Below are 25,761 nucleotides of genomic sequence, written 5' to 3'. Positions count from 1 at the left end.
AGAGAAAGAGAAGCAAAGACTCAGACAGAGTGAGAGAGGTTGCCGGAACCACAAAACTTCCTTTAGCTTGGAAGCTCCATGAGGGCAGGGATTTTGTCTGTTTTGTTTTTACTACACCCTCAACACTTAGAGCAGGACGTGGCACTCGGTAGGTGCTCAATGTATGCTGACAGGAAACTAGCCTGGACAAGCAGGTGCCTGCAGTTCCCAAGGCCACCGTTAGGTGGCAGTATCCCATGCCCTGAAGCCTCCAAATGCCTAAATCAAAAAGACCAGCCGTGGTGGATTTGCCTCCACAAGCCTCTGACTTTCATGAAGGATGTCTTCCTCCTGGCTCAGCCCCGCCTTTCCCTGCCCAAGCCCGGGGCGACGAGTGACCTTTCCGCCTGAGACACCCTCTTCACTGCCCTCCACCACACTGCCCAGTTAAACAACCCTTTGTCCTTAGCCCCTTCCGGCTGGGCCCCAAGGCACCTGGGTCCTTTCCAGGCCCGGAGATGGGGCTGGGATGAAGGTGGGGCAGCTGGGACAAGGCCAAGGAAAAGTCCCAGGGACTTTGGAATCAGTTCTTCTAGCCTTCCTGGACCAGGAGTGTGTGATCCAGCCCCTTCCTCCCTCACACCCCCAACACCTCCTCCCTCAGACCCAGAGTCCAGCCCCATACCCCCTCCACCCTCAGACCCAGGAGTCCAGGCCCCAGCTCCCTCTTCCCTCAGTCCCAGGAGTCCAGGCCCCCAGCCCCTCCTCCCTCAGACCCAGGAGCCCAGGCCCCCAGCCCCCTCCTCCCTCAGACCCAGGAGCCCAGGCCCCCAGCCCCTCCTCCCTCAGACCCAGGAGTCCACACCCACAGCCCCTCCTCCCTCAGACCCAGGAGTCCACGCCCCCAGCCCCCTCCTCCCTCAGACTCAGGAGTCAGGACCCCCAGCCCTTCCTCCCTCAGACCCAGGAGTCCAGGCCCCCAGCCCCTCCTCCCTCAGACCCAGGGGTCCAGATCCACAGCCCCCTCCTCCCTCAGACCCAGGGGTCCAGGCCCCCAGCCCCCTCCTCCCTCAGACCCAGGAGTCCACACCCCTAGCCCCTCCTCCCTCAGACCTAGGAGTCCATGCCCCCAGCCCCCTCCTCCCTCAGACCCAGCAGCCCAGGCCCCCAGTCCCCTCCTCCCTCAGACTCAGGAGTCAGGACCCCCAGCCCCTCCTCCCTCAGACCAAGGAGTCCACAGCCCCAGCCCCTTCCTCCCTCAGACCCAGGAGTCCACACCCCACTCCCTCCCCCGCTCAAAGTCCCATGCAGCAGCCCACCTCCTCCTCTGAGGGGGGCAACCTAGGCAGAGAGGTCCTCTGGTGTTCCTCCTCCCTCTCTTTTACAGAGACCCCTCTCCCTCTCCACTTCCCCCTTCAGGGTTGGGACGGAGGGCTGAGTCACAGGAAGCTCTGGGGCCCTGAGTCACCCCCACCCCCTGGCTCAGCCCCTCCCTGGGCTGGAGGGAGCTGGCTCTGGAGCTGTGTGTCCTACCGACTGACCCCCACATCCCAGAACTTCCGTTTGGAGGCAAGTGCCTTTCCCACTGTGACCCCATTGCTGCCCACCCTGGCCTCTCCCATGGCCGCCTTCGCTCCGTTTTTCTCTCTTAGTTGTGGTCTCTTTGGAGACGAAACTTCTGTCTGCTCTAACTTCCATGTCCTGATCTGGGCGTCTGCTTTCCCTTCACCTCCATGTCTCCTCTCTCCACCTCTTTGATTTTTTCAAATTCTCTCCCCCTCTCCGTCTCTCTCCCCGCCTGGCTGGACCCCTCGGGGTCTCTCTGATTGCTCCCCCTGCCCCATCAGTTTTCACTAGGCCCCGCACTGGGGATCGGCGGCGCAGGGGCTGGGTCTGGAGGTCTCCGTTCCGAGGCCTCTGACTCGGGCAGCCGCAGCCTGTGTCTCTGGCCTCTTGCCCCTGAGTGGGGCTGGTGGAACCCGAAAGGGCAAGGCTGCCCCCAGCTGCGCTGGTGGACGGAAGAGAGCAACTGAGGCAGAGACAAGCATGGAGAGGTCCAGAGAGAGGCAGAACCAGAGACAGAGAGACAGAGAGAGGCCTTTCAAAGGGAGGTCGGGAGGCAGGGAGACAGGGAGACAGAGAAACTGAGTCACAGGCAGAGACACAGAGAGCACAGAGATGGAGACAGAGGGGGTGGTTACAGGGAGAGAGCATGAAATAGAAAAACAGGGGGACACAAAGATGGAGACAGAGACAGAGATGCTAAGAGAGGCACAGAGACACAAAGAGGCTGAGAGACACAGAGCCAGAGAGAGAGAAATGGCAACAGACACATGGATGGAGAGAGTCAGAGATACTGAGAGACAGAGCCGGAAGAGACAGAGGTCAAGAAACAGGGGAGAGGACAGGAGAGACAGGCAAAGGCAGAGACAGAGGCTTCCAGAGCAGGAGAGACTGAGGGAGGAGGGAGGTCAGGCCCGAGAACCTGAGAGGGAGGAGGAGAGGTGCAGAGACCCCTGCCAGGCCACAGGGGTGGCAGGTAGTGGTGGGGGGGGGCCGGCGGCAGCGTTTGCTCCCAGCGGGCACGTGCCTGGTGTCTGGGCGTGCGCGGCTGTCTGCACACTCTCCCCGCTCTCCCGCCGCGTCTCACCCAGAGTGGGAACCACACGTGTGCCCTGGAGCGGGCGGACCACCCGCACGCGCGGTGTTTTCGTCGCCGGGCGTGTCTGCGTGGGTTGTGTTGGTGCGTTGCCAGGCATGTCTGTGCGTGAGTGTCTCGTTTCCCCGTGGCCGGCGGGTCCACGTTCCTGCATGACAGATGACACGCGAGGGAGAAGGGTTGTGTCTGTGCGTTCCCTCTCCAGTGGGACCCGCGGGGCCGCCGGCTGGGTCTCGGAGGTCAATGTGTGCGAGGTGTTTTGTGTTACCAGGCCGGTGTCTCCCCAGGGTTTGGATCTGTTTCCCGACGTCCGGGACACCGTACGTGCTGCTGCATGCAGTGACAGGCCACGTTGCGGGTCACCCTGGGAGTCGCAGTGCATCACCCTGCACTGCATTTGCTGTTCCGTATGTCACTGTGTGTTGTGTCTCTGTATGTGCATTGTGTGTGCCACGGCGAGCTATCATTCAGAGATGTGACCCTGTGTGTCACACCCAGGGGTGTGTCCATTTGGGCGGGCTCTCCTTTCCCTGCCGAGAACACAGCCTGGGTGCCCACACTCGAGAGCATGCTGTGTTTGTGTGGCTGTGTATTACACCGCACCGGAGGGTGTCCCCTGGGGTTGGGTGTGGTGTTGTTGCAGGCCCAGGTGTTGGCTGTGTCAGTGGGTCACACCTGACGTTTTATGTGATCCGTGGTGTTCAGAAAAGGTTGTGTTGGGAAAAACTGTGGCAGCGTGTTTTCTGTCACTCTGTGTTTGTGCGTTGGAGTAGATGGTGTGCCGGGCCGTGGGTGGGCGTGGTTCGGATGTGGTTTGTCAGTCAGAGGAGATGATGCATTTGGGCATCAGGGTCCATGTAGCCTGAGCCCCCTCCCCAACCCCTGGGGTACCATTCTGGGTCGTGTCCCTGGGATGCACCAAAATATATCAGAATGTCTTACTTTGTGCCGTTTGGGTTTCTGTATGTGTCGCTGTGCATTGTGGGTCTCTGCACGTGTCCGCTCACACTGTTCTGACCATATGTTTGAATGGCTCTGGGTGTGGGGCGTGTTGCATGTCGTGGTGAGTCTGTATGTACCGCGAATCGTTCTCCGAGCGTATATATTTGACTTGCCATGTGCCACAATGTGTCTCCGCGTGCATTTCTCTATGTGCTGGGTGCTTGAGGGCTGCCATGGCGTGTCCCCAAACGTTGTGTGTCTGCACGTGTCAGCTACCATTCCACGGGTGTATCACGTCGGGACGCTGTTAGCGCCTGGTCCACACAGGTATGCTGAGTGCGGCATGTGGGTGTCACTAAGTAGAATGTTGTGTGTCCGCGGAACCACTGGTACGTGTTGTGCTAATGTAGCAATAGAGTCTGGGGGTGGCTGTTTGTGCAAGAGGACGTTGTACCGGTTACAGCCGCAGTCTCTGTGCCTGTGTGTGGACAGTTTGGGTGGTCATGGGCGCCACGGGGCACTGCCTGCCGTGCTGAGTGCCGGCGTGTGTCACACCATCTGTGTGGTGTCTGGGTGTGGCTGTGGGTTGCAGAGCTCATCGGGAGTTGTGAGTCACTCACTGTAGGTTGTGTTGTGTGCCCCATGTGTGTTCGGTTGCGTCTCTGGCCGTGCCGTGTGTGAGGGTTTATCCCCCTGGTGTCTTGCGGTGTCTGGGTGTGGCTGAGTTTAGGTGTGTGTTATAAAGCGCAGACCGTTGTGTGTGACGCAATCTATTGTGTGCCAGTATGTGTCTTTATCCACGTGGATGCACGCCTCTTCCTTGCTCTGCCCCAGGACACACCCCAGTCCCTCCTTAGGCTGAGAAGGGAGGTTGGGGAGCCTCCCCTCTGCCCAAGGGCCACGCCAGCCCCTCCCTGCCCTGCTCAGCCGTCACCACCCCCAGAGGGCACAGACTCCTCTGTGCCTCAAAGCAAGAGCCCCAGAGTGAGGAGCAGAGCAGGCCGAGGACCTGCAAGCCACAGTGGCTGCCCTTTGTGTGCTGCGAGGTGGGGGACCCTGGGCAGGAAGCTGGCTGAGCCCCAAGACCGCAGGGGCCATGGGCGGGGAGCTGGTGCCAGGCCTGGGGGCCCTGCAGAGGCGCAAGCAGCTGCTGGAGCAGGAGAAGTGGCTGGCTGGCTGGGCCCTAGTGCTGGCGGGAACTGGCGTCGGACTCATGGTACTACACGCGGAGATGCTATGGTTCGGAGGGTGTCCGGTGAGTGGAGCTCTTGTCCTGGGCTATGGGAGGCTGGGGGCTGAGACTCCTGGGTCTGAGGGGGGAGGGGCTGGGGGTCCAGAGTCCTAAGTCTGAGGGGGGAGGGGCTGGGGGTCCGGAGTCCTAAGTCTGAGGGGGGAGGACCTGGGGGTCTGACTCCTGGGTCTGAGGGAGGAGGGGCTGGGGGTCCGGAGTCCTAAGTCTGAGAGGGGAGGGGCTGGGGGTCCGGAGTCCTAAGTCTGAGGGGGGAGGACCTGGGGGTCAGGACTCCTGGGTCTGAAGGAGGAGAGGGCTGAGGTTCTGGATTCCTGGGACCCAAGGGAGGTAAATGCTCAGGGCTGTCTCTGCAAAAGGAAGGGAACAGGGGTCACAGTGCCTCAGTCTTTGAAGGTTTGCAATGGGACAGCTGGAGGTCCGGGACCCCTGGAGGCCAGGGGGGTGGCTGATCAGATCCTCCAATCTCCCAAGAACAGATCAGGGGAGAGGTAGCCTCAGGTTCAGTGAAGGGAGGGTGGGGAGAAAGATTAACTTCTTCCAAGTAGGCGGCAGCTCCTCGGTCCTTATCTAAACTCAGGTTTACCCAGTGCCTCAGCAGCAGCGAAGGGCAGAGACTAAAAGAAACTGGCTGGGGTGGGGGTGGGATATGGAAAACAACCCCCTGCCCCTCCCATGTCCATCATTCCCAGCCTCCCCAGGGTCTGCAAGCTATTTAGTCTGGGGCATAGTGGAGAAGTAGGTGTACAGTGGCTTGGACTCCTAGGTCCCAGGGGAGGGGGCTGGGAGCCCAGGCTCCTGGGTCTGAAGGAGGCTTAGAGCGTCTTTGGGGGGAAGGGGGGCCTGACTGAGGCTAGTGTGAGTGGGGAGGAAAAGGACAGGTGGGGCCAGGACAGGTCTGAGCAGGCTCTAGGCACGTTCCAGCCTCGGTCTGGGCAGCAATGGGGCAGATGGAGGACAGGGGTCAGAATCAGTGGATTAAGGACAGAACAGAATTGCTTAACCGGAAAGGAGGGGTTGGAGAACTGTCTAGGGTAAGGAATGTGGAATCGGGCTGGCTGGGGGGCGCTGATTTGAGGATTGAGTTGGGGGGCATTCCTGGAGGAGGGAAGCTCAGGCTTGGATTCGGGGGCCGCGGAGGAGGAGGGCAGTTCCGAAGTGACCAGGAGCCACATGGAGGGTCAGGGCAGGCCAGCTTCCTCTGGCCGGGCAGCCGAGGCCAGGGCAGCAGGCACAGAGGGGGTGGGGCCGCCGAAGCCCATGCCAACAGGAAGCATGGCCAGGGCCTACCCGCCGCTCCCACGCTTCAGCACCCCACCCAGCAGGGGAGGTGGGGACCTGAGCTCCTGGCAGATGGGAAGGGACAGGGGGTCTTTCCTACCCCACTCCCTCTCTCCCCCTTCTCACCTCTCATTTCTTCCTTCCCTCTGCCATCTGCCAGGCTGCTGCCTCCAGCAGCTGGACTCTGGGGAAGCTGCTGCAGCTTTCTGAGCTTCAGTTTCCCCATCTGTAAACTGGGGGTGAGGGGTGAGATATGTGACCCTAGGGGTCCTCCTCAGCCCCCTTTCTACTTGTGCCTCAACAACATCCATGCCTCCTCCCCACCTCCATCTCAGTCTTAGGAGCTCATTTTGCAGGGACCCAGACACCTGCTCCCCAGGGGGGAGGGGCTGGAGGGGAGGAAGGTGCCCAAGTGGGGGAGTGCAGGGGAAGAAGATGGAGATATCAGCAGGGGGAGGGGCGGAGAGAGACTGCGACCGAGAGACAGAGACGCTGAGAGACAAAGGCGGTGTGAGACAGAGACGACGATGCAGTAAGAGACAGAAGTACAGCCACAGAGAAAGACAGAGCTCCCCAAATTGAGATACACACAGAGAGATGGAAAGTCTGACAGAAACAGAGACCCTCAGACATAAATAGAGATCGAAACAGAAGCATCCCCAGAGACAGGGAAATTTCAGACTGAGTCAGGGATTTGGGGGAAGAGGAACCAGCCAAGTAGAGAGAAGTGGTGTGCAGTGTGGGCAGGGGGTATGTCTAGTGGAGTAGAGTTTGGGACAAACTAAAGAAAGAGACAGGGAACCAGGGAGCCTTAGAAGGATGAAGGGGTAGGGGAGGGCTAAGAACAACAGCACCATTGTTCGGGGAGGGCTGGGGGGGCAGGCCCCCTGGAGCAGGAAACTGGCCCTCTTCCCCTGCACGGAGGTGGGGCCCTGGCCCTGCAGTGGGGAGCTGGCAGACATCTGTGGAGAAACAGGTGCTAAGCTCAGCATGGGAGCCCAGGTGGATCCTTCTCCCTGACAACACTCCTCACACAGGGACCCCTCCCCACTCCTCCTAGGGAATCCAGCAGTCCCAGTCCCCACTAAACCTCTCCTTCCAGAATTCTAGATCTCTCCAAGGTATTGCCACACAAAGAGAGGGGGAAAAAAATCTCTCCGTGGTTTTTGGAGGCCATGTGCTTCCGGCCAGATCTGCCCTGGGCTTAGAGCCAGAAGAGAGGGCAGGGGGAAGGAGATGCAGGGGCCAGGGCCCCTGAGAGACCAAGTGCCCTGGATGGGGTGGGGAGTAGGAGGGTGTCATTCACTCCCTGGGTATTGGGTGATCATTTCTAGGCTCCTTGGGGAATTGGGAAGGTGGTAGGACCTTCTAGGGCAGGTTGCTTTCTCAGGCTGGACCAGCTGTGTGGTCAGGGAAGGGAAGGGAAGCTTTTTAGAGGCCAGATGTCTGTTTCTAGACCTCCCCACTCCCCCACCCCCTAACTGAGGAACTATTTTTGGTGGGGAAGGGGATGGGGGAATTAGAAAGGGCTGTAAGTTGCAAGGTCTCCCCTCAGGTGTGGATCCTAGGAGAATGGCTGAAGAGGAGGGTATATACTGGCGTCTAAGCCAGGGCTGTCAGTCTGGGAAGGAAGAGGGCACTCTCCCTGGGGACCAGATGATGGTTTTGAGAGTTCCCCCAACCTGAGACATCGGGTGGAATCAGGTTGGGGGGGGGAACAGGCAGGGAGGAATGGGTGGAGGAGGCCAGGAGATTGGGAATTGAGAAGGGATGGCATTATGGGAGGAAGATGGAGGGAACTGACCAGTTGGGGACCTAGGATCTTACCCCTTTTTCTGTCCCTCCCCACAGTGGGCGCTCTACCTGTTCCTGGTTAAATGCATGATCAGCATTTCCACCTTCTTGCTCCTTTGTCTTATCGTGGCATTTCACGCCAAAGAGGTCCAGGTAGGGCAGGCCCCATCCCTGGGCCCCTTCCTTGCTCCCCCCAGCCCCCACCACTCCCTGTCAGCTCACACTTTCCACCCTCCTCCTCCTCCTGGTCTGAGTAATGAGGTTTCTCCACCCTGAGATTTGCCCACACCCTCACCCACCAAGATGAGAATAACCACAGATAGACAGACTGAGCCTCCTGGAGCAACCCAGTCTCATGCTCCACCTGCAGCCCTGTCTCCCCTTGCATGCCCATGGATGCTGAGAGCTCCCACCCCCAGGCAGCCTCACTCCAGGCCCAGCCCCCCAGATCTCTGTCCTCCATCCCCGAGGACCCACCTATTCTAGTCCCAAGCAATCTGAAATCCAGGCTATGCACCTGAGGGTCCTTCCCTACTCCTGAGCTCCCCACCTCTGTGCCAATTACCCCCTATACCCAGGGGGGGTCTTCCCACCCATTGCCCCCCTCCCATGTCATGTCCCACCCAGACACTCACCTCTCCACCCGAGCTCTCCCCTCATCCCATCCCCCACATCCCTATATCCTGTTGCCTTTACCCCTTCCCCCATCCCCGGAAACCTTTGTATATAAAATGCGGGTTATCCATCATGTGTAGTAATTCCCCCTGCAGTGCCTGCTCAGTAAAAAGTACATAATAGCAGCCATTGAAACAGTTAAGTGGCCTGGATCTGTAGCTCAGCTGTGCTGCTACACCTGAGAGACCTGGGCCTCAGTTTCTGCATCTGTAAAATGGGAGTAAAAAGGCTTTCAGTTTCACTGTGTTGTGAGCATCCCCTGAGTCATAACATGCAAAGGAGACAGAGCAGTGCCTGGCCCGTTCAAAGTGGCCTGTAAATGTTCGCTATTGTCATTGCCAATGGTATGTGCGGTTTTCAGTTAGTTACTACCCCTGCCCCCAGAAACAGGAGGAGATGGCTCCGTGCATCTGGACTGTAAGCTCCGGGGAGGCAGGGCTTTCTGCTCTGTGCACCTGTATCTTCGATATATAGAACAATGTGGGGTACACAGGAAATTCTGGAAGTGGGCTGAGACTGAGGGGGAGGGGGTGAGGAAGAAAGTGGAGAGACGTCCTCCTCGAGGTCCTGCCCCACTCCTTCCCCACCCTCCCCGGCCGTTGGGCGCGCCCCCCCCCTTATCTCTTGGCTCTGGCAGGCGGGAGGCCGCCTGACCTCCGTGTGACCCCCTCCCCCGTCTGTCCCCTCCCCGCAGTTGTTCATGACCGACAACGGGCTCCGGGACTGGCGCGTGGCGCTGACCGGGCGGCGGGCGGCGCAGATGGTGCTGGAGCTGGTTGTGTGCGGGCTGCACCCAACGCCGGTGCGGGGCCCGCCGTGCGCCCAGGGTTTGGGGTCCCGGCCCATGGCGACGCAGTCCTGGCCGGGCTTCCTGGATGAGGGCGAGGCGCTGCTGTCGCTGGCCATGCTGCTGCGCCTCTACCTGGTGCCCCGCGCCGTCCTCCTGCGCAGCGGCGTCTTGCTCAACGCGTCCTACCGCAGCATCGGCGCCCTCAACCAGGTCCGCTTCCGCCACTGGTTCGTGGCCAAGCTGTACATGAACACGCACCCCGGCCGCCTGCTGCTCTGCCTCACGCTTGGCCTCTGGCTCACCACCGCCTGGGTGCTGTCGGTGGCCGAGAGGTGAGGGTGCTGGGGGTGAGCGGTGGGGGGTCCCTGGCGCATCTGAGGAGCCCTTCACAGCCACAGCTGCCGCGGGCAGTGGTACAGCTTGGGCCCCTTTGGGCCAGAGCAGAGAGAAAGCTGTTTGTCCACACCCATCCACTGGGGTGGGAGGAACCAACGGGCCAGCTCTGCCCTTCCTCCACCTGCCGCCTCCCGTCTCCCCAGACACACACACACCCTAGCAAGCCCTTCCTTTCCTGCCTCCACACCTGTCCTGCCTCAGGTCTCGGGGCACCTGTTCAGTCTCTAAAGCCAGGTACTGGGGCCCGGCCAAAGGTTGCAACTGCCTCCTTGGAGGACGGTGACACCTTTTCTGAATTAGCACAGATGCCCTGTAGGTGCTCCCCATGATCCTGGGGCGGTGGTGATTTGGGGCTGCTCTGGAAGGGAATTTCCTGCAGGGAATGGATACAGGATTCCAGGCTGCCTGCTGGACAGACTGGAAGCCGGGCCTCAGGTTCTCTCTCTTACAGATAAAGAAAGTGATGGTAATCTTAGCCAGTGGGTCTTAAAGTGTGGTTCCAGGACCAGCAGCATCACCTGTGAACCTACTGCAAATCCAAATTCTCAGGCCCTACCCACACCTACCAAATCCAAAACTCTGGCAGGTGGGGACCCAGCAATCTGTTTTAACAGGGGATTCTGACCCAGGCTCAAGTTTGGAAACCTCTGGTTTGGTACATCTGGCAAAGGATTCTTTTTTTTTTAAAGATTTTATTCATTTATTTGACAGAGAGACACAGCTAGAGAGGGAACACAAGCAGGGGGAGTGGGAGAGGGAGAAGCAGGCTCCCGGCTGAGCAGGGAGCCCGATGCGGGGCTCGATCCCAGGACCCTGGGAACATGACCTGAGCCGAAGGCAGACGCTTAACGACTGAGCCACCCAGGCGCCCTGGCAAAGGATTCTTGAGGGGAAGTGGGGAATGACAAGAACTGGCTTTAGATCCTTCCTCTCTGACCCTCTGTTTCCTCATCTGTAAAAGGGGTGTCACATTTTACCATCTTTGAAGTCTCCCCAGCAATTCTCATCTCTCACGATTTTAAACTCATTCATCTTGTAGGATGTTTTCCTCCCACCATGTTTCTCATCTGAAAAATGGGAGGGTAGGCAGGAGGTCAAATTTCTGAACCCCAAGGCAGAAGTTCCTCAAACCTGAATGTACTTCTGGATGAGGGGAGCAGGGCCTAACAGTGCAAATTCAGTCCCCACCTTCAGACACTAGATTAGTGGGTCTGACATGTCTGGGGCCTCATGAATGAAGCTTTCCCTGATGACCCTGATGCAATGGTCTGTGGGCTCAAGTTTAGATACATCAGGATTTTCAGTCCCTTCCATGGCTGGAACTAAATGTCCCCTTCTATGAAGTGAGGGGAAGGGAGGACAGGGTCCTGCCTTTTTAGTCTTAACAGGGCCACCTGTAGGCCACAGAGCATCTTTATGGACATTAGAAAAAAGCACTCCTGGCTGGCCTAATCAGTGGAGTGTGCAACTCTTGATCTCGGGGTTGTGCGTTTGAGCCCCACGTTGCGTGTAGAGATTAGTTTAAAAAAGTAATAGAATCTTTAAAAAAAAGAAGAGAAAAAGTCACCCCTTCCCTCTGGGTGGATGCTGACAGGGTGTGACAAGAGGACTTTGGGCTGGGTTTCTGCCCCCTCTCAACCCCTCAACCTGCTCTGAAAGCAGCAGTCCTGGTAGCCCAGCTAAAACCAAACAGGCTTTGAAATTGGCTGGATCCAGGTTCAAATCCCACAGCCCAGAGTGGCTGAGCGAATCTTGCCCAGCTCACACAGCTGAGAGGAAGCCAGGCAGGCCCTCCAAAGCCCAGAACTTACTTTTTCTCTGAGTGCTTCTGGGGACTGTAGGTGTGTTAGGAAGGAGAGTATCAGACATCACGGGAACCCCTGGGGTAGCGTTTCAGGACTAACCCATCCTTCCCCACAGGCAGGCCGTTAATGCCACCGGACACCTTTCAGACACACTGTGGCTGATCCCCATCACATTCCTGACCATTGGCTATGGAGACGTGGTGCCAGGCACCGTGTGGGGCAAGATTGTTTGTCTCTGCACTGGAGTCATGGTGAGTACAGCCCCCTCAGGGACCCTACCCCTACCCCCAACTGCTTATCCCCTGGGCCCAAAGAAATCATGAAGCCAACAAAGGCACCCAAGGCCACCACCCCCAAGAAACTTGGGTGTCTGGATGCCACAGCCCCATTTCCTTTCAAAATCCAGGAATCCATCCCCTAAGTCCTTGCTCTCTTTGGAACTTAGGACCCTAGGCCCCACCGTCCTCGGGAACACAGGCCCCTGACTTCCCAGCCCCATTTCCTTCCAGAATCCAGGAATCCAGCCCTGAGCCTCATGAAGGCTCAGACATCCTGCCCCTCACCCCCCTGCCCTCCCAATCATCTAGGACACAGGCCCCTGGTTTCCCAGCTCTAGGCTCCTCCAGGACCCAGGAACCCAGTCTCCAGCCTCCATTAAGGCTTCATCAAAAGCATGCCTGTGGGGTCAGGCTGCCTGGCTTCAAATCCTGCATCTGCCACTTCCCAGCTAGGATCAAGCCTATAATCTCCCAGTTTCCTCATCTATAAAATGGGGATGCTGATACTAGTGTACTCCTCATGGAGTTCCTGAGATGAATTAAACCACGTAAAGGGTCTCAGCACCCAGCAGATAGGAAATGCTCGGTAAATGGGTCAAGGGGTGCGGGGCGGGGAGGGAAGGCTGTTATTTGTAACTCGTCCCAAGCATCCAGCTGCCCCTACTCTAGCTCATGTCAGATATGAAGCAGAGGCTCCCCAGAGTCGGCCTCCTCCTGAATCCAGACTTCTACCACGTTCCCTTCATAGACCCAGGCATCCAGTTCCCCCTACCTAGCCCCTATCCTCTTCCAGGACCCAGCACCCAAGGCCTTGGCCTTCACCTACGCATGAGCTCTGGCTCCTCCCACCCTCAGGGACTCAGGCTGCCAGCCCCAGCCCTGATGTCCCAGAAAGGATACGCTACATTTCCACTGGTGGTGCATGGGGTGATGGGGAAGCGTGATCCCCTCCCCACAGAAGTGGGAAAGAGGGGCAGAGATTCAGCCAGGGAAACACTCCCAAAGGGTCAGGGACCCTCAGGGCTGCCTGGGACCTCCTCCCTCATTTGACACAAAGAGAAACAGACCAAGAGAGATCAGGCGATTTGCACTTGAGCTCACAGCCCACCTCCTGGCAGAGAGGTTCCCCCCAAAATGGAATCATCATAACTAACTTTATCGAGTACATACTCTGTACCAGACACTGCTCTGACTTTCCGGGTGTTAGCTTAAGGAATCCACAGAGTACTACTGTGAGGGCATGCCCATCGTACAGGGAAGAAAGTGAAACCCTGAGAGATTAAGTAACGTGCTCAGAGCTGGGCTTGGAACACGAGCGGTCCTGGAGCCAGCGTTTGTGACTAGTAAATTGTTCAGAGTTTTCATGAGCTGAGACACAGCTTGGGAAAGGGGAAGACTTCAGAAGAAAATTCACTGTAACTCAAGGAAGAGCAGCAGGTACCACCAAACAGCTGATGGATCAGAGGCCTAGGGAGAAGGGGAGAGTGTTCAGACCAAGATGCTCGGGCAGGTGAGGCAGAATGAGGCCAGGCTGAGTTGTCTGGAGGAGAGGCCTAGAGCTCTGAAGGCTCTGAAAGCAAGGGTAAGAAGTTTGGGGCAGTGGGAGCCTAGATTAGGGTAAGGGGGCAGGGTCATAATTGTTAGATCTCCCTAGCATCGGGTCAGGAGAGAGGAAAGCTGGAGATGGTCCAGGAGGGAAGGGACAGGGCCAGAACTGAGCAGGAGCCATGGGGGTGGGAGGAAGGGGAAGGACACCTTTGGTGACCTGATGGCCAACTGGGTGTGAGCAGTGGGGAGGAAGGGCTCCCGCAGGAGCCCGAGCTCTGCCTCTCACCCAGAATCAGCCCTTCTCCCCTTCTCCAATCACACCTTTAACAAAAGAGGGCATTCTGGTGGTATAAACACTACACACACAAGTGGGACTCAGACACATGACCTCTGATTCTAGCTCTACCCCTCGGGGCTGTGGGACCCCGGTTCCCCTCTCTGGGCCTGCTTGTCTGTCAACCAGGGGTGGTCTTGCTGCCTTCTGTGGCTGTCGGGAGGGGCTGAGGGAGTCTGATGGCACAGGAGCCCCCCAGCCCTCCTGTCATAGTGTCTGCTGTGCCCACAGGGGGTCTGCTGCACAGCCCTGCTGGTGGCTGTGGTGGCCCGGAAGCTGGAGTTTAATAAGGCAGAGAAGCATGTGCACAACTTCATGATGGACATCCAGTACGCCAAAGAGGTGAGAATGGGTACATGGCACCCACAGCACACGCCTCCCTCAGACCCGGGAGTCCAGACGCCGTCCCCCTCGTCCCAGAGCCCTAGGGGTCTGCCTCCACTGACACTGTGCCCACCCCCAGATGAAGGAATCAGCTGCCCGAGTGCTGCAAGAGGCCTGGATGTTTTACAAACACACGCGCAGGAAGGACCGTGGGGCCGCCCGCAAGCACCAGCGCAGGCTGCTGGCCGCCATCAACAGGTGAGGGCCTCTCTCTGTGCACATCTCCTCCCTTCTGCATGGTGTGTGTGAGCGAATGTGAATGTGTGCCCAGGTCAGGACACCCGTGTTTGGGCTCACCGAACAGTGTCCACCCAGACCTCACGGTGACTCTGTGATGGCTTGTCTTGCACGTCTGCGTCTGTGGGCCCGTGCCACTCTGTGTGGGGGTCAGGATACCTAAGAGATGGGCTCAGGGGTGCTCTAGCTCTGGCAACTCTTCCTCACCGGACCGCGTCTATGCGAGTCTCTCCTCTCCTTATCCCATCCCCGAGCTGGGGTCACTTCTGACCTCCGGCTTCTTCCCACAGGTTCCGCCAGGTGCGGCTGAAACACAGAAAGCTCCGGGAACAAGTGAACTCCATGGTGGACATCTCCAAGGTACCAGGGCCCTGTGGGAGGAGGGGTCTGGAAGAAAAGGGAGGTCGGGGCGGCTGGCAGGGACATCTGGCCCCAGCATAGCGAACACTGGCAGGGGTCTGGCACACACACGCACTCGACAAAGGGTTGTGGTTGAATGAATGATGTGATGGTTTCTTAAACTCATGGAGGGGACTGATCCCTTTCAAGCTTATAAAAAAAAAAAAAAAAAAAGGAAGAGAAATTGCACAAAGAACTCCAGTGTTTGGTTTTACATTATTTTTATTGTCGAGTTAATGTGGACGGATATAAAATTCCTTCCAGGGGCACCTGGGTGGCTCGGTCGTTAAGCGTCTGCCTTGGGCTCGGGTCGTGGTCCCAGAGTCCTGGGATCGAGCCCCACATCGGGCTCCCTGCTCGGTGGGAAGCCTGCTTCTCCCTCTCCCACTCCCCCTGCTTGTGTTCCCTCTCTCTCTGAGTCTCTGTCAAATAAATAAATAAAATCTTTAAATAAATAAATAAATAAAATAAAATTCCTTCCAACTATGACTCTTAGACAACAATAAAACCAAAGCAAATATACAAAAACCAAGTTCAAACACAAATGGCAAAACCAATAAAACGCAAATTAACAACACTGACACAGACGGGGCACATTGTTTCAGTAAAAGTCAGTAAGAGGGGCCCAGAGCCACAGGTGCTTCTGTGCTGGGCAGGCTTGCCTGGCCGAGGCAGACTCAGCTTGCCCTTCTTCGGCTGGGACCACCTGATTCAGCCAGTGCTTAGGGATGGTGACGTCACACCCGTTCTCTTGGCTCACAGCACCTTTTGCTTATCAAGCGGCCTTTGCTTTTTCTCATTAGCCCAAGACAAATCAAACAGTGGCCCTTGGCATCAATACCATGGCAAGCACAGTCAGAGATGTGGGCCCACAGGCCTGCATGGCAGGTCTCAGTGAGGAGGTGGTGGCCTAGATCTGCCAGAATTGGCAGGTCATAATTTTTGAAGATTATCCAGCCAAAAACTGAGAATTAGAGAATTCTCATAGAAAGCTCACACACCCTCAGGGATGAAGCTGTGACTCCTAGTTTGAGAAGGTAATGAAAGGGCTATGTGGATTTTGAAGTCATTTATCAATTCCACAAATACTAGGTGAGCACCTACCTTCTATGTACCAGGCTTTACTCTAGCTGCTGCTTTGGGCATGTCATTTAACTGCTCCAAGCCCGTTTCCATAGTTGTAAAAATGGGAACAGAATTCTCACTCCCCACACTTTTAAGAGGATTTAAACCATGTGTGAAAAGCACCGAGCCAAGCAGCTGGGATAAGGAGGAAGTCTACCTCAGCCTGCTGATACCTCCGACCCTCTCTCTGCCCAGATGCACATGATCCTGTGTGACTTGCAGCTGGGTCTGAGCAGCTCACATCAGGCCCTGGAGAAGCGGATGGATGCACTGGCAGGGAAGCTGGACACCCTGACTGAGCTGCTTAGCACTGCCCTGGGGTCGAGGCAGCTTCCAGAACCAAGCCAGGAGGCCACGTAGCTGGTGAGGCGGCTGGGACTCGGGCAGAAAAACATCCTGGAGAAAGGGTGCCTGTGGATAGCACCTCATGTGGCTAAAGGGGGAGGGGATGGCCTTGGAGACAATGCTACTCTTTCTCTTCTGCTCTGCCTGTCTGGAGGAAAGGACTCTAAGGTTGGGGCTAGACTGGCAGGGGAGGAAGGAGACATTCCTTCTCCCCTTTGCTGACCCTCAATACCCTCTCCTTTTCTTTGTGTGGTCTGTCTGCCTGTCCCTGGACATGTTCCCGGTCTCTGTCCAAGAGCCCAGTCTCTTGGTGACAGGTACACCCATCCTCTTCCTTCCTCCTCGGTCCACTGGTGTCTATCTGTCTCCACCTCAGTGTCCCTGCTCTTACTCTCCCTCTGGTTTCTGGCCTATCTATCCATCTCTCTGCTTGTCTCCCCAGGACCCATGGAGGAAGAACCAAGCTACTTTCCCCAGGACTGAGGTGGAGGACATTGTCCCTGCTACTCCTGACCCAGCCCTATGAATAAAGCACCTCAAGTGCAAGGACCAAAGGGGCCCCACCTTAGGGTGGGCTCACTCACTGATGGCTGCTGGAGGAGACACTGGCTCAAGGAGAAAGGCTGTGGCCACACACACACACACCCAAACCCCTGCCCCAAATGGGAAAATGGTCACTACTACCCCATATACCCTGGACAAAACATCCTTACTATGCTGCTATGGATGACCTCCAGCTTTCAGTTAGAAGTGGAGGTGCCTGGGGGCTGAGACTCCTGGGTCCCAGAGGAGGAGGGGGCTGAGACTCCTGGGTCCCAGAGTCCAGGATCCTGGGGTGCCTTAGTTACCACTGGATAGCGGAGCTAAAGGAACCAGGCCTGAGGCTGAGGTGGCAGGAGGGAGCGCCCCCTGGCGGGAGAGCAAGGAGAACACAGTTTTCCAGAGCTGCAGAGAATATCTGGTGGGGAGAAGGTGGGGCGGGGGGGAGCACAGCTCACCAGTCTCTGCTCTTAACTTTGTAATAAATGTTCAACAAAGCCAGAAGAAGCTGCTGTTTCTTTCTAAACGTATGTATATTCCCAACAGGCAGGTCATCAAGCGGAAGGCCCTTGTCCTGTCCACTTCCCAATCTACAAAGCAGACGCCTCCTCTAAGTCCCCTCCCAGCTCTGTAGGCCAAGATGTCCTCAACAGCGCCCCCCCCCCCCCCCCCCCCCCCCGCCCAGATCTGAGGCTAAGAGCAAGGGCTTCAAATCCAGGATTTGGTTCAGGGTCCAAAGCCTAGCTCTGCCATCCACCGGCTGTGTGACTTTGGGCAAGTGGCTTCACCTCACCTCTAAGATGGGTTCCCATGGAACTGCTGTGAAGACGGAAACAGAGAGTGGCACAGAGGATCGGGTATTTTGTAAGAACCAAACACACAAGAGATAGTTGATCATTTTTATTATTGCTATTGATTTTCAGACAACACGTAGCTGCTTTCTTCTGCTGCCCTTTCCCCCCCACTCATCTCACCAGAACCTAGATGACTACTCAACAAGAACCCCAAACCATCCCACATACTCATTTCAATATCTGCTAAGACTTAGACAAGAAAAGGGAAAGGGCTGGGACTTCTGGAGGTCCAACTGTGTGCTCCCTTTCTGTAAATCACCACAACCACTTCCTGCCCTGCTCCACCCCATTGTGAAGATGCAGAAACTGAGGTTTCAAGAGGAGCCAGGTCTAGAGGCCAGGAATCTGGCTGCAGGCCCGATTTCACACCCTGCCCGCCCTGCGGCTAAGCCCTCCTTCTGCCCTGTCTGAGGTGAGTCAGAGGCAGAGTGGCCTTGAACCTCCAACCGAGGTTTCGCTTCCCACAGCAGCTTCATTCTACTTTGAGAGGCTGATTCATCCTTGCTTCCTTCAATTTGGGGGGAAGCCTGGGCTGCGAGTCATCCTTTTCTGCTGAGCTATCTTTGGATTTCCCTCCAAATCCACAGCTAGCCTCATGCTTCAGCCCTGAGAGCTAAACTGGGGCTTGTACCACCCACTGCCACAGACTGCCCTTTCTCTGGACGCCAGCCCACCTGGGAGTAAAGGAGACAGGAATTAGATGGGATGTCTGATGACATTTCCAACACCCTCCCCCTGCAGGAAGCCCTCCTGTGTTGCCAGATCCCCTACCAAACTCATTCCCCCTAGTCACACCCCACTGCCACCGGCACACTCCTTCAGGCCTCAGCTTGGATGTCCCCTTCTCTAGGAAGCCCTTTCTGAAGCTCTCGCAGCCCCATGAATCTGTCTCTATCACAATATATTTTTTTTAAGATTTTATTTATTTGACAGAGAGAGAGAGCACAAGCAGGGGGAGTGGCAGAGGGAGAGGTAGAAGCAGGTCCCTTACTGAGCAGGGAGCCCGACTAGGGGCTTGATCCCAGGACCCTGGGATCAGGGCCTGAGCCGAGGGCAGATGCTTAACAGACTGAGCCACCCAGGCGCCCCTCTATCACAATATTTTTTGAGCCCAGCGCCATGCTAAGTCCTTTATAGATGAATGACCTCACAAAATCTCTAAAAAGGAGGCAAAGTGGGTATTGTGGCCCTGTTTTACATATGAGGTAACTGAGGCAGAGAGAGATTTAAGAAACCTGCCCACAGTCACAGTAGAGATGGGGGAGCTGGGATATGACCCAGGCAGCCTGGCTCCGGAGCCCCCCACTTAGCCAAAAGGCCCATCCAGAAACTCAGAGATGACTGCACCATATTTTCATGTTTGTTCTCTACTGTGTCTTCAATGTCAAGGGCTGGCATATGCAGGGCCTCAGTGAAGATCACTGAATGAAAACACCGAATACCTGGGGTGGCCCAAACTCCTCACCTTCTATCACAGGGGTTTCTGTGAGACAAGGTAGGAACTGGGTAGAAGGGGCTCTTCACTAAGAAACTAAGAGAACACATGAGAGATCTCCTGCTCTGAAGTATCTTGCCCCTGCCTACCCGCACCCATTCCCCCAGGTGGGGCATCGGTCTTGAGACCCCCCCCTTCCAGCAGTTTCTGCACTTCCCCTCACAAAATCAGTACTTCCTGAAGGCCCTGCACCAGGGGCTAGGGCTGTAGGCATGAATCAGAGAGCTCTGTCAAGGGGTGTCTCACAGTGCTTTGGGCTTCTTCCCTCCCCTGCTTGTTTTGCCCCCACTCCCATGAGAGGACTGGACGGGGAAAAGAGGGCCCGGAGTGGGGTGGGGTGGGGGCTTATTAGGGTTAAAGAGCTAGTCAGGAACTGAGGCTGAGGCAGACCCTGGCCTCTCTCATGCACCCGCCTCCCCAGACACCAAGGACTCTCTCAACATTCAAATATGACTGGGTCTGGCCCTGGCCCAAAACTCTTCTGGGGCTCCCACCTGCCCTTCTGTCAAAGTCTAGCTCCTTAGCTCAGCTCATTTTTTTCTTTTATCGAGAACCATTTTACATAAAGCACGCACATTTTAAATGCAGTCTCAATGAATTTTTACGGATTTATTCACCTGAGCAGCCACCACACAGATCAAGCTAGAAGTTTCTGGCCCCTTCAAAGCTCTCATGTCCCTCCCTACCCTCCTCCATCCTCAGTAACCACCATCCTGACCTCTTCTGCCCAACTCTGAACCATGCCCTATATGCTAGTGTGTACTGGCTTCTTGGGCTCCACACAGTGACCACGAGATCCATCCAGGCCGCTCACTCTTTTTCACTGCAGAATAGTATTCCATTGTGTTACTATACCCACAGGTCTCGCCTGGGGGTGCTCTTCAGGCTCTGGCCCCACCCCTCCTCCAGCCTCCCCCGACCCCATCCTGGCTGCTAATGATTCTGCATCCAATTCCAGTGCATGGGTTTTTCCCCCCAGCACCAAGCAATTCTCAGACGCTGGCTAGGTGTCCTACACTTCAACTCAATTCCACACTGTCTACCTGGAGACAGTCAGATTCCACAGGTTAAGAGCTCAATCCTACAAGACTGCACCCGCCCGCCCCCAACCGCCGCCGCCAACCTTCAGACGCCAGTGGCAAGTCCGGGTTGACACCTGTGCTTCTGACCAACCAGCTACAGATCACAGGTTCCAACGAATTCCCCCTTGGATTGGATTAATTTGCTAGAGCGGCTCACAGAACTCAGAGAAACACAGAAACATTTTACTTACTGGATTCCTCGTACATCATATATCAGTAATTACTATACACCAGGATAAAACTCAAGAAGAGCCAGATGGAAGGGACACCCAGCTAAGGTATGGGGAAGGGTGGGAGCTACCAGACTCTCCAGGGGCACCGCTCTCCCCACATCTCCACGTGCCCACCAACCTGGAAGCTCTCGCAACCCTGTCCTTTTGGGTTTTTTGTCTTTTGGGTTTTTTTTTTTTTGTCCTTTTGGGTTTTGATGGAGGCTTCATTACATAGTCATCATTAATTAAATTACTGGCCACTGGCAACTGCTCCAACCCCCTTCTCCCTTCCCCGAAGGCCAAGGGTCAGACCTGAGATTCTAACCTCTAATCACAAGGTTGGGTCCCTGGCAATAAGCCCCCAGCCCTAGGTTACCTGGGTACTTTCCAAAAGCTGCCTCATTAACATCACAAAAGACACAGCTACCACTCTCACCACAGAAAATTCCAATGGTTTTAGGTGCTATGAGCCAGAAATGGGACGAATACCAAATATGTTATTATAAATCATGGTATCACAGCTGCTCCTGCCAGGGGACTCCTCTTCCCCCACATTCCTTGTTGTACCTGCCCACCACTGTCCTCTCCCTCTTGCCGCATCCACTTAGAACAAACATTGCCAGCATTTACCCAGTTCTTCATCATGTTCATAAAGGAAACCCTACCATTTACATCAGCACCAGACTGCAGACCTATCTTGAGCTTTTCTGCTGTGTGGAATAACTGCCAACACAGAAGACACAAGAGTGGTTTTTACAATTTGGAGGGGATGTCAGATGGCACAGCTTTCCTTTCTTTTACCAGGATGAACGGGCCCCTCTTCAATTCAAGTCCAATTCCTCTCTCCACCTGTCCTCTGTCAGCAACCCCCCCTTTCCTCTTTCAGGACCCTGTTCCGAAGCGTATGAACATAATGAAACTTCTCCCGCCTTAAAAACACCCCACTAGCACTTCAAGCACCTTAGATCCTGTGTTATGTTTAAAGTTCACTACGTACTTACCGAATTGCAAAACATCTGGAATTCAAATTCAGAGTTTAGATATTGTAAAATAACCGGGATGTAGAAATCCTTAAAAGCAAGTTCTTACAGAGTCACTCTCCGTTTCATACAACAACATGGAAGATTCTCGCAGACATAAAGAGCAAAAGAAACCAGACGCACAGGAGACCTGCTGTAAGATTTCATTTATACGAAGTTCAAGAGCAGCCACAACTTGTCTATGACCGGAATCAGATCAATGTGGGGTGGGGGAACTAACAGGAAAACAGCACCAAACAAATTTCTGGGGTGCTGCAAATGACCTCTATCCTGACCTGGTTAGTAGTTACAGCAGGACATAGATTCGTAAAAATTCGTAAAAATTCACTGACTGTACCCTTAAGGTCTGTGCCCTTTGCACTTTATCACACGTAAGCTCCATCTCACCAAAAAAGGGTTGAAGAAAAATACTTGTAAACTTTTCCTCACAGAATCTGAATTACGATATTGTGAAGTTAGACTGGGGGATAAAAAGAAAGCCATGTTTTTTCTTTTTTAAAATAAATATTTATTTATTTACTTACTTGAGAGAGACACAGAATGAGAAAGAGAGAGCACAACCGGGGGGGGGGGGCAGAGTAAGAGGGAGAAGCAGACTCCACCCCCCCCCCGCGAAGGGAGCCAGGAACCTGGGATCATGACCTGAGTTGAAGGCAGACACTTAACTGACTGAGCCACCAGGTGCCCCAAAAGCCATGTTTTCTTCATGGTGGACCCCACGCCTACCTCTAACAACTTCCCCAGACCTCTGGTCCCCAGCTGATCACCGTCTCTTTGGAACCCTTTGTTCCCTTGGCTCCAGGTCACCTCCTCTGCTGATGTTCCTACTCTCTGTCAGCCCCTTTCTGGGGTGCTGGTCCTTCCCCTGATTTCTAGATGTGGGAGGCCCCAGGGCCTAGCCTCTGCTCTGTCTACTCACTCAGCCTGGATGGTTTTAGCCAATTCCAGGGCTTTAAGTACCATCTATACACTAAAAGCTCCAAATGGAGCATACTTGTAGAGCTGCTAATAAAATGACAAGACATCTGAGATGTGCTTTTAAAAAAGTAAAGAAATTCCAAGTAAAAAGTGTGCTTATGTGTGGGAGGGGAAAAGAGAACAAGAGAAGTAAAACATAGATGACTATCAATACTGAGTGATGGGCATGTGAGAATTCTTTATACCACAATACCTTTGTGTTTGCTTTTAAAATTTCATAATGCAAAAAAAATTTTTTTAATAAAATACAATTTCATAAAGTCAGTAAAACCTGTATATCTACAAATCCTGGTTTCTCCCCCAAAGTGTCACTCCTTACTTGATATCTAGTGAGTATCTCAGAGTAAGTTCAAACTTGTCAATTTCCCATCAAGATGACTCATAATTCATCTTCATAAAAAAGCATCACTCTTCATCCAGTTGGTCAAGCCCAAAACCTTTAGGATAACTTTTAAGTCATCCCTGACTCATGCTTCCTCTCACACAACCCTCTTCCTGAGTCACGATCATCTCCCGTCCAGGCAGGGACATGGGTTTCCTCATCGCCTGTGTCCATGCCTGCCCAGCTGCAGGCCATCTTCCCCACAGCAACCAGCACTGCTTTAACATTTTTGTGCATAAACAGTCACATGGCTCAAAAATGCAGAAGTCTTAAACAGTCATCCTCACAACTCTGATCCACGGGTCTATGACCCTCATCCCCACAAGCAACCACTGTCATTAATTTGGCGTGTTCACTACAGAAATTTTTATAAAACATACATCCCAACATGCTGGTCCTTGCTCACGGCCTCCAATGGCTTCCCGTTATACCTGAGAAGTAACTTCCAAAGTCCTTATCATGGCCTCTAAGACCCTATGTAACCTGGCTCCTCTCCATAGCTCCACTCCTAAACAATCCTTGCTCTCTTCCCCTTGCTCTGCTCTAGTCACCTGGTCACCCTGACAATCTTTGAACAGCCGGCTCCACTCCTGCTTCTTCCAGGGGTCTTTCCACTGACTGTTTTTCAGCATCTTCATATGGCTCATTTCCTTACCTTTTTTCAGGCCTCTGCTCAAATGTCACCTCCTCAGAGAGCCCTCTCCAACCACCTGCACTCTCTGACCTCTGTCACTCAAAATTTCCTTACCCTGACTTTTCCTTCCAAGTATCTTTTACCTGACATCATCTGTTCTACTAGAACATCTGCTGCTAGAGGGCAAGTGCTCTTTCCTATTCACTGTAGGATCTCTAGCCTACAGCCACGCTTGGCAGCTTACTAAACTTCCATAATTCACTCAACAGATGAATAAAATGAACAGACAAGTGAATGAAGAAATGAACAGATCATTTGGCAATAGCTCTCAAAATTCCCAAGTTTATACCCTGGACCCAGCAATTCTACTTCAAACAAGATATCACTGATAATACTACCATATACATACAATCAGATGTATGACGATATTAACTGCAGCAAATGTGAGAGCTAAAGTTCAGAAACAGCCTAAATGTTTATCAATAGGGAAATGGATAAAAAGCATGGTACATCCTCACAACCATGTCACTAATATGAGAAAAGGCAGGTCTCTGGGTGCTTGTTTGCACCACTGACTCACCACTAGGCGGGCTGCCCGCTGCCAGGGGAAAAAATGTGGGCTTGCTCTGTGGTGAGACAGGCTTGCATTTGAATCCAGGCCCTGCTGCTTCTTGGCTAGGGGACTTCTGTAAGGACCTTCTCTCTCAGACTCATTTTCTGCATCTGTCAAATGGGGAGGGGAAAAGGTTGTAGTGATGTATATAAAACACAGCCTGGTACACAGTGGGCCCAATGTCAATGTCAGGCCCCTTCTTTTTCCTTTTTAAGTCATTTCCACCTGAGGGTTGCTCGGAGTTGTGAAACTGGCATGGAGGGTGTTCTGGGATTGAGAAATTCAGTTAAGAAAAACTGATAACGACCTAACCGAGATTAAGATGCTAAAGAGGAACACTGACAAGACGTAATACAGATGGCCTGATTGTCATGTGTGTCTCTGGGAAACACCCACAGTCTGGAGAATCCATCAACAGGGCTCTCAACTTAGGTCTGTGTGACTAGTGTTTTCACCAAGCCTGTGGCAGCCCGGAGACAGTTCCACCTGGCACAGGTACTGAGAAAATGGCAACAGGGATGAGGCTTGCAGGGGAGAGGGCGGCTCAGAATCAATCACTATCATTACCAACTGTAAACCACAAAACATGACAACACATAGTGCTACTATGCACCAGGCACTGTTCTGGGAACTTTCATCCATTTAACTGCCGTTAATATCACAAGGTGCTGCCAACTTCATTTTAGAAACGGGGGCAGAGAGGGTTAAGGAACTTGGCTAAGGTCGGCTGCCATTTATGTGAACCCACATTTATGCGAACTCAAGCTCTTAACGCCAATGCTTTAAGAGTAGTTCCAGAAGGAAACTGGGAGCCGGTGCTTTAGGAACGGAATATGGGAACCAGAGCAGGAGACTTACTTTTATTGTGTACCCCATTAGGTGCTTGAATTCTGTCAGAATGTACCTGTATTCCCTGTTCAAACAGAAATTAGAAAACATTTTAAGTAAGATTTCAAAAGAAAAATGGTAAATCCCCCACCCCCCCATTCGCCGACATATTTATGAATCACCGTCCTCTGGAGCGAGCTTTCCCCCCAAAGGTAACCGCCGGCCCTCGCTAAGGCGCTGCGCATGCGCTCTCCGCGGGCCGCGCTCTCAGCCCGGTATTCCCCTCAGGCGTGCACAGGGCTCCGCCACAGGCGTCTTCAATTTTCGGCCCTTAGTCCTGGGTTCCTCCTCCACTGCAGCCACCGAGGGACTTAATACGTGGTCCTGTTCCACCCCCCCCGTCTCCGTCTCCCGTACCTTCAGGATAGAACCTGCCCCTGGAGACCCTTCAGGATCTGAGCTGCCCATCTGTGCGGCCTCACCTCCCACCCCGGGGGAACTCTGAATCCAAAACAGTCTAGACCTTTCCCTCTGCCTGGAGTGCTCCTGGCCGTGCTTCAGGGTCCAACCGGACCTGAGCCCTTTCCCTAAGTGATTTGATCTGTCTCCTTCCACAGAGCGGGTTGTCTTCCAGCACTCACGCCGGTCTGATTCATTCCTGTGTTCTCAGCATTTCCTCGGCCCAGGACCCAAAATGCCTCCCTGCCGCTCCACCCTACCGAATCCAGCCAACGGCACTGACGAGGCGGGACTCGAACCTGCTATCTCCGTAACCACCCTCTCTCCCTCTGTGTTACACTCCCACAGAGGCCCCGATAGACGCGCACGCGCACTAAGGCGGAACCGCAGCGTTCTCCCTTCGCCCCCTCCGTCATCCGCATGC

The 25,761-nt window shown here is 54.6% G+C and overlaps 2 protein-coding genes across 11 annotated transcripts in view; one reads left to right on the top strand and one right to left on the bottom strand.

Moving 5' to 3' along the window:
- ZNF283 (zinc finger protein 283) overlaps window positions 1–25,761 on the bottom strand; it is a 113,858-nt gene that overhangs the window by 87,941 nt on the left and 156 nt on the right. For 3 of the 7 annotated variants that reach the window (XM_078062605.1, XM_078062613.1, XM_078062614.1), the window contains exons 1-3: window positions 25,520–25,759; window positions 24,909–24,963; window positions 24,018–24,160 (exon numbers count right to left, since the gene is read on the bottom strand). The gene's annotated coding sequence lies outside the window, so the exon portion shown is untranslated. Of the gene's footprint in view, window positions 1–24,017; window positions 24,161–24,908; window positions 24,964–25,401; window positions 25,760–25,761 lie in introns of those variants that run through there. The other 4 variants (XM_078062606.1, XM_078062609.1, XM_078062610.1 and 1 more) reach the window with 4 other exon arrangements.
- Window positions 1,456–17,267, top strand: KCNN4 (potassium calcium-activated channel subfamily N member 4). Of its 4 annotated transcripts, none has more exons than XM_078062624.1 (10): window positions 1,456–1,548; window positions 2,926–4,835; window positions 7,962–8,057; window positions 9,274–9,701; window positions 11,686–11,821; window positions 13,962–14,072; window positions 14,194–14,312; window positions 14,642–14,711; window positions 16,071–16,238; window positions 16,663–17,267. In XM_078062624.1, exons 2-9 carry the CDS (start codon window positions 4,677–4,679, stop codon window positions 16,233–16,235), a joined length of 1,284 nt encoding a protein of 427 aa, XP_077918750.1. In that variant the 5' UTR covers window positions 1,456–1,548; window positions 2,926–4,676; the 3' UTR covers window positions 16,236–16,238; window positions 16,663–17,267. The 4 variants fall into 4 exon arrangements, with proteins under 4 accessions (XP_077918750.1, XP_077918749.1, XP_035963255.1 ...); XM_036107361.2 differs by having other exon boundaries at window positions 1,469–1,548; window positions 4,627–4,835; XM_078062623.1 differs by having other exon boundaries at window positions 1,462–4,835.

This window comes from Halichoerus grypus, chromosome 15 (genome assembly GCF_964656455.1).
Source record: "Halichoerus grypus chromosome 15, mHalGry1.hap1.1, whole genome shotgun sequence".
NCBI classification, from domain to species: Eukaryota; Metazoa; Chordata; class Mammalia; order Carnivora; family Phocidae; genus Halichoerus; species Halichoerus grypus.
This window is presented reverse-complemented; position numbering and strand designations above follow the sequence as displayed.